The sequence below is a fragment of the Netta rufina genome (assembly GCF_964035555.1).
Source record: "Netta rufina genome assembly, chromosome: 3".
Taxonomy (NCBI): domain Eukaryota; kingdom Metazoa; phylum Chordata; class Aves; order Anseriformes; family Anatidae; genus Netta; species Netta rufina.
The window spans coordinates 68,959,890-68,974,796 of record NC_140125.1 but is presented as its reverse complement, the minus strand read 5'-3'; the positions used below and the strand labels follow the sequence as shown (position 1 = coordinate 68,974,796).

General features: G+C 32.5%; 1 protein-coding gene across 4 annotated transcripts in view; it reads left to right on the top strand.

Moving 5' to 3' along the window:
• ASCC3 (activating signal cointegrator 1 complex subunit 3) overlaps positions 1–14,907 on the top strand; it is a 279,639-nt gene that overhangs the window by 145,288 nt on the left and 119,444 nt on the right. For 3 of the 4 annotated variants that reach the window (XM_084285192.1, XM_084285193.1, XM_084285194.1), the window contains exon 14: positions 2,641–2,775. In XM_084285192.1, the coding sequence (XP_084141318.1) occupies positions 2,641–2,775 (135 nt within the window). Of the gene's footprint in view, positions 1–2,640; positions 2,776–3,008; positions 3,136–14,907 lie in introns of those variants that run through there. The other variant, XM_084285195.1, reaches the window with a different exon arrangement.

Below are 14,907 nucleotides of genomic sequence, written 5' to 3'. Positions count from 1 at the left end.
TATTAGTAAGATACCAAATCAATTTGATTTTTGGCATGAAAAAATTTTATTTTTTTTTCCAGTGAAACCTGTTGACAGTTTAAGTGAGAATTCACTGAAGACGATGGCATGATGTATCCAGTAATAAAAGGGGTTTGCTATTCTGAATATTTGTGTATTTTTTAGGCTTTCTACAAAAAGAATTTACAAAAAGATAAATAGAAAACTAATCCTTAATTAATGAAGACATTAAGGGACATGCACTATACTCTGTTATGTTGTAGCCTCTTTTTGAAGAAATTCAAAAAAAAATTTTTACCAATGCGTTCCTTTTAAGTTAGAGAAAATTGTGTTGCTAACCATGACGTGTATCTGAGAATATTTTTACTTAGATGAAAGGCAGTAATTATATAAGTCACAATGTTGCTAAAATGGTAATGGAAAGTTATATCAAATAAGCTCTAAAAAAGGTATTGAGTAATTGCTCCCAGGAAGCCAAATAGTTATGCAGCATTATTTCTCTTTTTTTTTTTTCTGTTCTCTATATTGTCACCTGCATTCATTCTGCTTATTTTTCTAATCATAGATTTATAGTTTATAGAAATTTACATCTATTTATGGGCACTTCGATATAAAAATGTATGCAAGTTCTACATTTCTAATTAAATTACTACTTTCTAAGTTAAGAGCAAGGTTAATAACTTGCTTAATTATGCCTTAAATATAGCTCACTGATTTGCTAATAGTGTTTCATTTAAAAATAATTTAGTAACATACCACAGGCTGACACAAGGATGGTGCTGCCAAAATACCAAAATTAAAAGCACAGTTCTCTGGAATTTGATATACCTTTCTTGAAATGCAACTGAAAGTACCTTAAAATAGAACTGTATCTCCATTGTTACATTGATTAAACATAGATGAAGTTGCAAAACATTTGTTACTTACTTATGAGCCCATCGTTCAAACTTTTCCATATGTGAGTTTTAAGGATGTGAGTTTTAATATTGTCATACTTCAGCAAACCTAAGAGCTGTCTGACCAAGCATGTGTTGTCAATTTATGCAAACAGTAGGCAACACAAAATTCTCGGGGGAAAATATTGAGCATTTTCCTTAGTGTACCTTTCCCAGTAGTATTTGGCTAACAGACATTCCGAGCTGTTATTGCACTGTAATTAAGTGGCCTTTAGTCATTAATGATGGATATTCTCCATCATCGATTAGCACAGATTAATTACATTCCTATAAGGCATAAGTGAACAAGTAGAAGAAAAAACACTCTTTGTTTATTTCGGTTAAAACACTCGGTCATATCTTTTTGATGATTATTCATGATTGTTCACAGGAATTCAGTCATTATGCAGCAGATTAGACACGCATACTTCTTGGGCAGTGTGTGTTGGTCTTACAGCCAGTCTCCCTTTAGAAGTCTTCTGGTTCGTTTGGAATGACTTAAACCTTCTTCCTACAGTTTATTTCATATTTTCTTGCCTTAATGTATCCTGTCCCTGCTTAATGAATTTTCTGGCCATTCTTATTATTTATTCAGACATTATTTCACTTGTATGTCTAAATGTTGATTTGTTAGCTCAAATGTTTTCTATGCTTGACTGGACAATGAATGTTTGATTCCTTGTTTCACGAAGAGAAAAAACCTTCTTCCCATCAGGGGAAGCTATGGTTTATCTTAAATGTGCCTTTGAGTGAATCTTAATTTTATACCAGTTTAAATGGCTTCATATATATTTCTAAAGGTACAGCTATTAACATCTCACTGTAAACTCTTGGTTTAGACTATATGTGATGGCAATAATAACTGTAATAAATGTCTGGGGGGTTATGATACTGAATGATACCCAGTTGTTTTCAAAGCCTACATACTGCTTTGACAGGGGGGTTGGACCCAATTATCTCTTGAGGTCTCTTCCAAACCCTACAATTCTGTGATTCTTTGACATAGGTACAAATCATTTCAAAGATGCTTTCTGTTTTGTTGTTAATTCTCCTTCTATCAATTTCAAAGATTTTGATAATCTTTACTTTATCCTTAGCTGATACTTTGAGGGAAATGTCCACAGTGTTTCTAAGGCATCTTTATGAGTGATAGTACGTGGTTTAAAGCCCATAATAATGTCTGCTAGTTCTACATTTTTATTCCCATATGTGTATTGCATTTGTTGGTACTTAATTTCATTCATCTCTTTATAGTCAGTTTTTTGGGTTTTTTTGTTTGTTTGTTTTTTTGTTTCACATGTATTGCACAGTCAAATCATACCATCAACCAACTTATCACTTCACTATCATCACTATATCATTTAAGATATGTCAAATGACACATTTTTTTTTGTCTCAGTGGTAATGTCTCTAGTTTTTGAAAAAGTATTTCCAACAATTTTTACAATCTTCTAAAGACTAAAGAATTAAAAATGAGAACCTTCTCAAAAGCTCTCTGAAAACATTAAATATAATATATGTAATATTTTCAGGATCACCCCCCAGGATCACCTGTTAATTTCTCTAAAAAGACATTTGCTTTCATCAGTATGCCATGCATTTGCTCATTTAATTTGTTCTTATAGGGAATATTTTGTTATTAAATTGTTTTCATTATATCAGACTTCAATTATTTCTCATCAGCCTTGTTTCTTTCTATCTTAAGGTGATGGTGTTTGTTCATGCCAGAAATGCCACGGTACGAACTGCTATGGGTCTTCGAGAAAAAGCAAAAAACAATGGTCATATTTGTCACTTTTTGTCACCCCAGGGATCAGATTACGGACAAGCTGAAAAACAGGTAAGTGGATAATTTATGTTGGTAATCTTTACAAATCTAGACTTTGCCTTTATGATACTGTCTAATATGGGAATAGGTAAAGCATTTTTGAGCTTCTGGGAAAACATATTGTGCTGTGAAAAGAAGTCCACACTTGCTAAATTAATAGAGGTAGAAAGGAAAGAGTAATGGCAGAGATAAAGGAAAAGAAACCAGTGCTGTTACTTACAGTTTTTTAAACATACCAATAATAGGTTGTGTTTCATGCAACTTGTACCAAGAGATAAATATGGATAAAGTTTAACAGAGCATGCTTTATCTTCTGGACTTTGCATCTGAGAAGAAGATATGAAATCTTTTCAATCCAAGAGTCCCCTGATGCAATTTCTCTATATCTTTTCCTTCTCTTTGGAAGAGTTATACATGTAGAACTAAATGGTGTAGATAGACCCCAAACAGCTTTCCAAAACTCAGAGCTACTTGGGATGTGCTTGAAACCCTGCAGCACTGCACTGAATCTAACTGAATGCCTGACATGTGAGGTAGATGGAGTTTTGTAATTGATATTAATTGTTAAATCAGTAACATTCCTAGTTGAGAGTTCACTGACATTGTTTGATTTAAGTCCATCACAGCATTGGAGAGTGGTATTATTTATCAGAAAGAATTGGACAAATTAGAGGAGAATGATTTGGTGATCATTGATTACAATAGTTTTTATGCAATCTCCAGCTCAGAAAGTCCCTAAGTCAATAATTTCCACTTTCTGGGAGAGCACACGTCCTTCATTTTGCACTCTTTCCCTAAGCATTTCCTGCTGTCCACTCTTTACAACAGAAACCTGTCTTAAAGTATTAATCTGACGTCACCAGTAAATTTACAACCTTTCTAAAACCATCAGACTTTCCTCATAAATCACCTACTGGCAAGCAATCAAAAAGTAATTGTTCTGAGAGTCAAAAGTGAGAAAGCCATTTGAATCTCACAAAGGATTAGCCCCCTTAATCAGGTTTTGTGTAAGAAATATGTATATGGATCATAAATTATTTGTATTTTGAGCAGTAGCCAAGTACTTGCCAGATGACTGTGTACATTTTTATGCATTCTAACTGTTCTGTCCTTGTGTGAATTGTGTTAGTTGACCTTTCAGATTTTTTTCTAATATAGTAACTTTTCATCTACTTAAGCAATATGCCTGTATTTCTGCTGAGAGAAAGTTTCCAAAAAGAATTCTTAATTGATTGTTATATGTGACTTTTACATTTGAGGATATATAATTTGAGGTAATGATTGGTGTTACGAGTGTCTTGTTAATGTTGCTTGAAAAATAATGTTCTTCCTCTCTCCTCAGCTAAATCGCAGAACACAGAGTAAATACCTTTTCATTATAGAAAGTTTAATGTATGGATAAAATGTTTTCTCTCACTGGTAAATATGTTGAGAAACTCTAAGTATTTTTGGCCCTAGTGAATTAGGAATTGAGTGGGGGGAGAAGGGAGTTACATTCTGTGTCTTTCTTGGATGCAACAATTACACTACCTTATTTTATACCTCTGGAAAGAATGGAAAGGGATTCACTCAGATGTATTAATTCTGAATGGAGCAGGGACATTACAGTTGGTAAACTCAAATTTTGTGAATGTAGAGAAAATTATAAATTAGAGAAGAAGTCATAATCATAATCAAGTATGTTATTTGTCAAGATGGTTCTGAAAGGTGTAATAAATATTTATGGAACTATACTAAATTATAAATTGATGTCCTTATATTTCATAAAATAGCATATTAAAAAGCCCCTCTTTTTCTAGTGGATGTTAGTAACTGCTGCATTTTTAAAATAACATTAAACCTGAACCTGGAAAATCGCATATTTCTACAGCAACACTGAAAATTAGTGCTGAACTTTTTCTCATTATATTTCTTAGAACAAAATCTGAAAATCCTAATTTTAATTTTTCAGTGCTAGCATGTGGAAAAATAGTTTAGGCCACCGAAAATACCAGTATTGAGTTAGGAACTCAAAACTACTACTGATGAACTTAGGATTGCATACTCCTAAGTCAGCAGTGCATGCTATGTGATGTATAGAAGTATTTGCCCAATCCGCTCTGTATTTTAGTGAAACCTACTGTGTATTCAGTTACTCTTTTCAACCATGGGATTAAATGAATTAGAAAACATGTTCTTATCTTGTTGGGAATCAGAGAAAGAGCACACAGTAAAGTGAAATTCTAAGCCTATTTAGAATACAAGTTTTTGCTACCTGTGCCCAGACAATGATTTAAGGTAGCATTTATAGTATAAATTAAGACTGTTAATTAAGGTGGCCTTATAGGCTGATTGTCTGCATATCTGATCTAACTTTTTTTTAAGGGTATTTATCCATCACGCTGAAATCTAGGGGAATTGAGATAGTAAATTTCTCTGTTCTCTCTTCTCCTCCCCCTAGATCTCCATTCCAGTACACATACATTTGTTATGAAGTCAAGCATTAGTTCTAAATCAAATTTGGAATTGTTTGAGGACTGTAGTTCAAAATGTTGATCCTTGCTAAAGCAAAGCTGACTTAACTTCAGAAGATACTTACAGAAGTTTTATGGTTTGGGAGTTGAACGAAAATGGCCTTAATTGTAATTAAAAACAAGTGAATTCTTTTGTAATTCATGGGAATCTTTGATCCTTCTGACTACTTTCTGCATGATTACAGTAGTGTTTCACATACTATAATATAGCCAGCAGCTATGGATTCTTAGTTTTTATGATCAAGAAATATCAGCTATTGGGAGATTGCAGTGAGGAGGGCATCAGTCTCTTTTTTCAGGTGACAAATGATTGGACACAAGGAAAAGGTCTCAGGTAGGTCTGCAGGAGGTTTAGATTGGACATTAGGAGGAATTTGTTCACAGAGAGAATGATCAAGCATTGGAATGGGCTGCCCAGGGAAGTGGTGGAGTCCCTGTCCCTAGGGATATTTAAGAGACATGTGGACGTGACACTAAGGGGCATTATTTAGTGATAAGACTTAGTAGGTCAGGTTGATGGCTGGACTAAGTGATCTTGAAGGGCTTTTACAACCTAGATGATTCTGCAATCCTATGCATACTTAGTGACCAGTGATAGGACCCGAGGGAATATTTTCTAGCTGCGACGGGGGGGTTCACATTGGATATCAGGAAAATGTTTTTCACTGAAAGGGTGGTCGCGCACTGGAACAGGCTCCCCAGGGGAGCCTGTCATGACACCAAGCCTGTCAGAGTTTAAGAAGAATTTGGACCATGCTTTTAGTCATATGGTCTGAATTTTTGGGTAGCCCTGCGTGGTATCAGGAGTTGGACTCGATGATCCTTGTGGGTCCCTTCCAACTTGGGATATTCTATTATTCTATGTAGAGTATTGAACAATTTGTGTTCACATAGAACTGAAATTTGTGTTTGAGCTTCAGCAACTGTTTCTAATGTTCATGTAGTCTTGACATGCATCACTCTTCATGTCTGAATTGTTCTACCTACTGCTCTGAACTTAGGATCTCATTCTGGTTCTCATCGTTATTTCAGAATTTTCATTTAAAGGTTCTTACTTATTTAAATGATAGCAAATTGTTGTTAGGAGTAGGTCAGGCTATGCATTAAGTCTCTTAGTGGCAAATTTCTGATGTCCAGGCGAAAGTACTGTGAAGACCATGGATATATGCTCTTCCTTAAGTATTTGCTGTTGGCTGCTGTTGGGTGAAAACTGCACTACACAAACTTCTGATCTGACCTGGCATAGCTGTTCTTAAGCATTATACAATAAATCAAATACATCTTACACAATAAATTGAGGCGTGGAGTGATAGAACACATGTCATTTAAGAGCCTAGCTTTTCAGGGATCTTTTTAAAATTCATTCTCAAAACATAACATAGGTTTTTGGTTCCCAGGTATCTTAAAGCTCAACCTTTAGGTGAGCCAAATAACACTAGAACTGACCTGTCCTTGTAAACATTTACCATTCCTTCACAGTGCTTCTTATTTCCAAACAGTACTTTTAATCAGCATGATCATATTTAAAATTTTTGATCAAGAGTACAAATATGAAATATTCATGGGTCATATCAAATCTCTGAAGAAACTCATTAGACATTCATCAAGTCAGAGTTTATAGATGCAATTAATTCTTTGATCATCATTGCCTAATCTTAATCTCCTTAATAAGTGAAATTCATTTCATATTGTACTAAATTCCTAGTGCCATACCATATAAATGAAATTTCTGACAGAAGTCTAAATGCATTATATCACTTCTGTGTGATGCAGTGAATAATTTAAGCCTCATGATGACAATATCATGTTTGTCTGACAAGAGCTATCTTGTATAAAGTGATGTTTATTGGCACAGATCCCAAAATTATTAGACTGAAGGCCATTCAGTCTTGCTGTTTCATTCAACATGAAGTTTAGCAATATGTGGCAGAGAATAATCTTGATAATGTAATATAAACCTTATTTTGTACTCTGTATACAGTGTGCACTCTAGTAGATGATGTTTAGAAACATACTGAAATCCAGTGTATGACTTAAAAGAATAAATAATGCCCAAATCATGCATGTTCTAGACTAGACACTAAGCGTAAGTGGAGACTACTTGAACACACAGGAAGAACTGAAAAATAGAACAGTTAAAAACATTGTATGCTTTGCTGGCCTTTAAAATATGAAAGCAATTCTACTAATCCTCTTAATTATCAGTCAAATGTTTTTAAGTGATTAGAAATGAATTTTTTAAGAGAACATTCATCAAATATTTGATATGTAATCATTTGTTTGACATTTAATTATTTCAGAGCAAATCCTCATTTTATTTTTGTTTTATTAATAACATATCTAATATTTGATATGTCATAAAAAACCTGTAAAAATAAAATGAGGAGCTGTATTCAAATACATTAGGCTATATTAAATGTCAAACATATACTGAAGTTCTCTATTTGTTTTATAATTACTATTTTTTTTACTTTTGGAAAATATTTGCTAATTATCTCTCAGAGAGTGATATGAAGCTCTTTATATTTCTTTCACAGAATATTTTATTCAGTAGTTCTGCTTAAAGGTCAGAGATAAAGTTCATGAAATGATATGGTCCTAACAATTGACAGATTGAAGAAAAATGTGTTCTATATAGAGTGTTCCTACTCTGCTAATGAATCCTGAGCTGTGTTAAGTGGGATTTAGATGGATATTTAGGTTTTGGATATTTAGGTTCTGTTATCAAATATGGATGCTCAGTCTCTCTGAAAGTCATTCTAATTTTTAGTTCTCTAATCCAAGGGTTTCAGGTTTGTTGGCTTGTCTCTCAAGCTCTGACAGTTACAACACTGAGGTAACACAAGTCTGTTGTTACTCTGTGAGAAATAAAATGGACATTTTTTCCCCAATATCTATTGACTTGATCATATATTCTGTATTATTCATCATGAGCATCAATTTGATATGCAACAATGATTAGTTTTATCTTGTTTATAGCTGGAAAGCTGTCTCGTGAATATTTGTTCTATTTCCAAAAGCTATGCCGTGTTTGTAATAGAGTCCTGGAAGCCAAATGGGATAGCAGATCTTCTTCTAGAATGATCTTTGAGGTTGTAAACATGTCTGACAGAGGTGCTGATGTTTTTGTTCAGGGAACTATGAAAAGATGTTTCATTCTTTTGTATGCAACTTTTTAGCAATTGTGGAGCTTTTCAGGTTAAGATCGGTAATGGATTTCATCACTGTAAGTGTAAGAATTAATTCCTTTTCTTATTAATCTTCCATGGCAATGCTCTGATAAACTGTAGGATAATGTGTTGCCTGTAGCATCCCCTTTCATTGTTGACAAAATTTTCTATTAAATACTAAATGTGCTTAGTAAGATCATTTGAAACTGTTGTCACATTTATGTTCTGATTAAGCTGCTTTCCTTAAATTAAATCTTCCACAGCCCTCCCCAATGTAGTGCAGTATTTGCATTCAGTCAATACAAATTTTAAGGTATTTTAAGACATTTTGAAAATGTATTATTTATTTATGCTTGTAAATACAGAAACTGAAATTCCAAGTCACATTGTTTAAAATAATGTTTTTAATTGTTCACTTGGTTTATATACTGAGATTTGTTTCAATGTATTTGATTAAATCACACAAAATGTAAATTTGATTAAATACACTGAAACTTCTTCTTTTGGGATATGGGAACAGTGTTAAGCCAGCGGATGTTCCTGGATGTCAGGCTCATTATAATGAGTAGCTATGGCAAGTTATTTTGTGATTCTGCAGATACAGAGGTTTCTATATTTCTTAATGTGTTTTTTGGCATAAATGGTGATCTTAGGATAAAATTACTTACTTTGATATAAGTGAAGGTATTAAAGTATATTATATTTAACCTTTTTTCTGTTCATTCTTAGGTGTCTCTCATATGTTAATTTCTGATCTTTTTGTCTCTCTTGAAGTTATAACCTTATTCTGGTGCATTGACAAAGAGAAAAGCCTCATATTCTTTTATCCTTTAATTGTGAAAATCTCCTTCAGTTAGCTGCTAGAATGGTTTAACATGTAATCCAGGTCAAAACGAAAAAGGTTGAGAATTTTCACAGTAGTTGTTAATTGATAACTTCACAAAGTAATATGATTTCAACTGGAAATCATTGTTATATGAATTATATATAGGTATTGAGTAGATAAGCTAATAGTATAGTAAAGAAACATTCTAAAGAAAACTTCAAGTCTGTTTAGGAAGAAGAAAATTAATAATAATCCAATATGATTGTTTTCTTATTCACAAGTTTGGGAAGCAGGACTCTTTCCGCAGCAACACAGCCAGCTACCTACTTTTGATTTTTACCAATATTTGCTTTCATAGTCTGTAATGAAGCTGAGGTATACATGTATATTAGAAATATGTAAGATTTATTGAGACCAAAAAGTTCCCTTTTCTTCATGTTTTCTTCAGTGATTTAACAGGTACAAAGACTGGCAATATCTGATCACTTGGAAAGACCTCAGTGAGAAGTAATTACGAGGTAAAATTGAAGTCAGCGTAGGTGTTCTCTGCCCCAGTCCCTACTTGGTACTCCCTTGAAGAGCTTGGTTGGCTCTGCTTTGTCTGTTCTCATCTGCTTTCAATCCCCAGTGATTGTTTCAGGCTTTTTTTTTTTTTTTTTTTTTTTTTTTTAAAGGCAGCTTAATTTACTAATGACCCTTAGCTCTTTTATTCTTTTTCCAAGATTTGTCAATTTTGTTCTTGGCTGCAATGTTTTATCTTGTGCAATATGTTCACAGTGAGATTTTAGACAATAATCATATTTTTCAGGCACCTTTTCTTTCTTTTGCACCAAACTATACTGGCAAACAGTTCTGGTCACATGCAATTTAAGTAACATTACATGGAAATCTTATGCTGACTAGAAAACAGCATATAAAGAAACTGTATCGTTAGGAATCCATTTGTCAGGAAATACAAGGAGTTTTAGTTTTAGGAGGAATAATGTTTGAAAAGTTGGAAAGTACTCATGTTTGTTGTGTTTTTTTTTTGTTGTTGTTGTTTGGTTGTTTTTGTGTATGTGTGTGTGTGTTATTCCCTCACAGCGAAGACTGTTTGTTGATGATCAGTTATACTTTGTATCTCATGATAATTATATTCATCTCAGATTTGATACAGTTTAGGGACTGAAATTCTGTTAGAAAGTATATTTTGATTTCTTTATAGGAAATATAGTGAATTTTCTGGGGTCAGTATATATATGTTATATATATGCATTATATATATATGTATGTATATATATATTATTTTTAAGTGGCTGGCCATTATTTTAAAGATGCAGGTGATCACAGAACACATTTGGTGGTTGCCTTTCCTGAAACAAAATTCAGAACAAAACTTAGTTAACATAAGAATAGACTTACATGCTATCTTCTGGGATTACTTGATATTTTTCCTTCAGAATATTCCTCTTAAGTGATCATGCTTCTTTTGCTCCCTGAGGATTCACATGAATTTATTTATATTGTAAAACAATACTTATGTAGGCTGTCTTTAAACTGTGATTTTGTTATGAAATTGAAGTTTTCAACCTGAGGTAATTAGAAAAAAACATGTTCCTTAATGCTTTATTTGACCATTTTGCATATTTCAGTATGTTTTCCATCTGACTCTGTCTCCATAAAGGCATGATTAGTGTAAGTGCAGTTTAATAATTTCACCTGTTGCATGAAATATTCTGTTCACTTACCTATTGATGGAATTCCTTCTGTTGAACACAGTGTTAAACATACTTTTATTCCAAGGTACACTTAGATGCTTGCTTCAGTTTTTCATTTAGAAACACTGCAGTTCTTTTTTTTTATTATTATTATTATTATTTTATTTTATTTTTTTTTATTGAGAAAGCTTTCCAAATGCTGTTTAATTTGATTATGGTTTGATGGAGTTGTTTAGCAATGCATGCTCACTGTTTCAGTTATCATCTACTTTGCTCTTCCAGGTCCCCCAAATAACATAATTTAGGTAAACTTGTTTTGGCTTTTAAACTGTTCCTTTAGTTTATTTATGGAGTATATAGACTAGATCAGATCTAGACAGAAGCATTTTTGCATTGGAGCTTGCAATGACATCTGGTTAAAATAAATTGTGAAGTAATATGATGAAAAAGAGTGCGCATCTTAAAAAAAATAAATAAAAGAGCAATTAGAAGCAACCATTAAGAGTGAGTGAATTGGATTTGATCCACAGTCTATTAATCACACGTACTGAGAGCCAGATGTGCTTTGGAGAAAACAAAATGGGTCAAAAAGCAATTAAGCATACTTTCAGGAAGTTGTACAGATTTTTTTTCCAGATTTTTTTTGTTTGTTTTTGTTTGTTTCTTTGTTTTGTTTTCTGGTTTAAGTTGCATTATGTGTATATACAGTCTTTGATTTTAGCATATCTTATATCTGATTTATATTACCAAAATTTCTGGATGTAGGAGACCAGAAGATATGGAAGCTTAGATTTCTGCAACATTTATTTTTCTTTTCTATTTATTTTGAATTAATCTTCAAAAGAAGAATCCCTGCTTGTTGGAAATCATTGTCCTGGAGGAAAGCATTGTTGTATTATATAAAACAGCTGTGCTTTAATATGTACAGATACTGTTGCATAGCACCTTTAGCATAGTAAAATAATAATTTGGCTAAATTTGCTGTATGTCTCTTGAAGAACCTAATTATTTCAGAGACCTCTTTCTTGCTACCAGATTGTTATACCAAAACCTCTAATCAATGATTACAAAAGATCTCAAAACAATAATAACAAAACTAGTATTCTTACCATCCCATTTTTGAGATACATCATATATGTGCTTGGATACATCTTTTTACGTGCACCATATTTGTAATTTTTTGTAATTGTAACTAGAACGAAATTACATTAGTAGGACCTAGAGTGATGGCAACATATTTTTGAGAAGACTAGAGTATACGCAAACTGTATATGAAGTATAATGAAAACTGGTTGGTAACAAAAAAGTAACTCATTCTGTATTATGGAATGAAAACAATATTACTAAAAAAAAATGGTAGGCAGACTTCAAAGTGCATGGCTTTTAAGAAGCTGTGAGCATTTCTGTGAAATGAAAAATTTTAGGACTTTTTATTCACATGAAATTACAAGAAAATTAGTAAGCTTTTGGTAGAACAGGATTTTAAACAAATTCGGTTTTAGAACTTGGAGAAGACATGAAAAATACCGACATGAGTAAGATTTTTCCTAGAATGTTTCCTTCCTGTCAAATACAAACTTACTAGGTCATCCAACCTGGCTAGGAAACAAAGTTTGGCTTAAGATCTCCTGAATGGCTATTGTGTGAACCTCTTTCTTTGTCAAGCAACAATCATATATAATATATGTAATAAGTATTTAAAGAAATTCTAAAAACCCACAAGTGCAATGTCCTAGCATCTCCCATAGTCCAAATAGAAAAAAAAAAATAATAATAAAAAAATTGAAATGAATACCATCAACACTTCCTATGTATTCTCTAGAATGGGATATTAAGAAAATATTATAAACTAGGGTGATTGATATTTCTAGAGCATTTGGACACCGAGTGTGTAGGAATGCATTTCAGGCAATGGTTTTATTCAGCTTCAGACTTTTGTTGGGTAAAATCATTGCTAACCTGTGAGGAAAACTAGAAAAACAACAATAGACAAGCAAGACAGATCCTGTTTTGACATATTTGCAGATGATGTGCGTATGGCCTGAAAACTTTTCCAAAAAATTTACACAAGACTTTCAGATTTGAAAGTTTTTTGGCTTTGAATTTATATTTCATGATATAGTTCACATTTAAAACTGTTCTAATTAGATGAGTAACATTTTTCAATATCATCCTGTCTTTATGAGAAAATATAGTGTTACTTCCAAAGTCAATAATAGAAGATATTAGTAAATAATTTTATTTTGAATATTTAATGTTTTTAACTCAAAAGTAGTGGAACTTAAATTATGATTACTTTTATAAATTATGTATTATTTTTATACATAAAAAATACATGATTTATAAGCATTATCGTGTCTTTCTTTATATCAACAGTTAATCAGACATTGGACTGTTTCAAACCAAATATATTTGCTACCCCTTTGATAAAGAATAGTGTCATATATATAATGAAGTTGTCATGTGTCTGAGATGGTGCTTGTACAACTAGGGGACCCCATACCATCATTCTACCAAGTACCTCAGAAATAATTTTCTCACATTTGTTTTTTGGCACTTGCAATAGAAATCAAAATGTTAATGAATGTTTTGTGTATCCTGCCTTCAGATATCTAATCTGCCCAATGGTTTAGAAACATTTAATGGAATATATTTGAAATTTTACTGAAAATGGTTATATGTACAACAGTTTTGCGGTATTGTGATGGTTTATCAACTCTGTAAAAGTACATATGTGATTTCAAAATGTTATGCACAACTTTTCTAGTGAATCTTTTTAGTGACAAAAGGCAGAAGTTGTGAAAATGTGGATGCTGAGACAAATGCAAACATAGGCCAGCAACTTCCCCATGTACTGGAAGATTTTGATGAAGCGTTGCAAAAAGCCAATACATATATAATATTTATATATTTATATAATAATAATTAATAAAAAAAATTTTGGTAGGTAAAGAAGAATAAAAACTTGTGTATTGATAGTTAATCTTTCCTAAGTCACAAAAAGTCACAAAATTATGTACAGATGAGAAAAAACAAATGTGTTACGTAACTGCAAAGTAATTGTGACATGGGGGAAAATGTTGTGCAGAGCTACTGATCACTTGAACTCAGAAAGACCTGAGATGGTCTACTCTGCACAGCAACAAAGTGCCTGTGACTAGAAGAGTTTGTAGCATTGTGGTTCTTTCATAGGCAGTACTTACTGGCTCCTGCACAGTTTTTGCAGGCAAATTGAACTTCCACTTAATAAATCTTATACATCAACCTTGAAAGCATCAAGATGTCTGACACATTCTGCTTTTAAACTAAAGGTTCTTTTTTCCCAGATAAGGACCTATAAGAGCATTTGTAAAATATGTTATTTAATTGAATAATGACCTTGAAAATTGTTTTTGATTAAGCCACATTGATTTCTTCTAACTACTACAGGGATCTGTCATTCTCTATAGGTAATGCTGAGTATTAACACAACTATGAGATGAAAATTAAATTTGCCATGTGCAGAACTCATAATTTATATGTTTAAGATTACACCTTCTGTTTTAGTAATTGGTGTACTAGGGATTCTACTCTTTCTTTTTATATTTAGATAGACAAAAAATATAGGTATGAAGTAACAAATTGGCTTATAAATGGCTAAGTTGGCTTATAAGTTTGGAAGTTCTAAAATACTGAGAACTGCTGAGAAAATGCCAAAAAAAATAAAATAGTGAATGGCAAACCTTTAGGGTCAAGAATTTAGAGAATCAAGATCTTTGCAAAAGCCTTTATCTAGTATCTTTGTAATAATACTTGAAAAGCACTTAGTTCTCAATTCAAAGGCAGGTGCATGAAGGATGAAAGATACTGCACATTTTATGTCTGTGAAGGTACTTCTGGCTTCAGTATACATGCATTTTGTAATCAAACAGAATTCTGGTTCTGTCTTTGATTCTAGA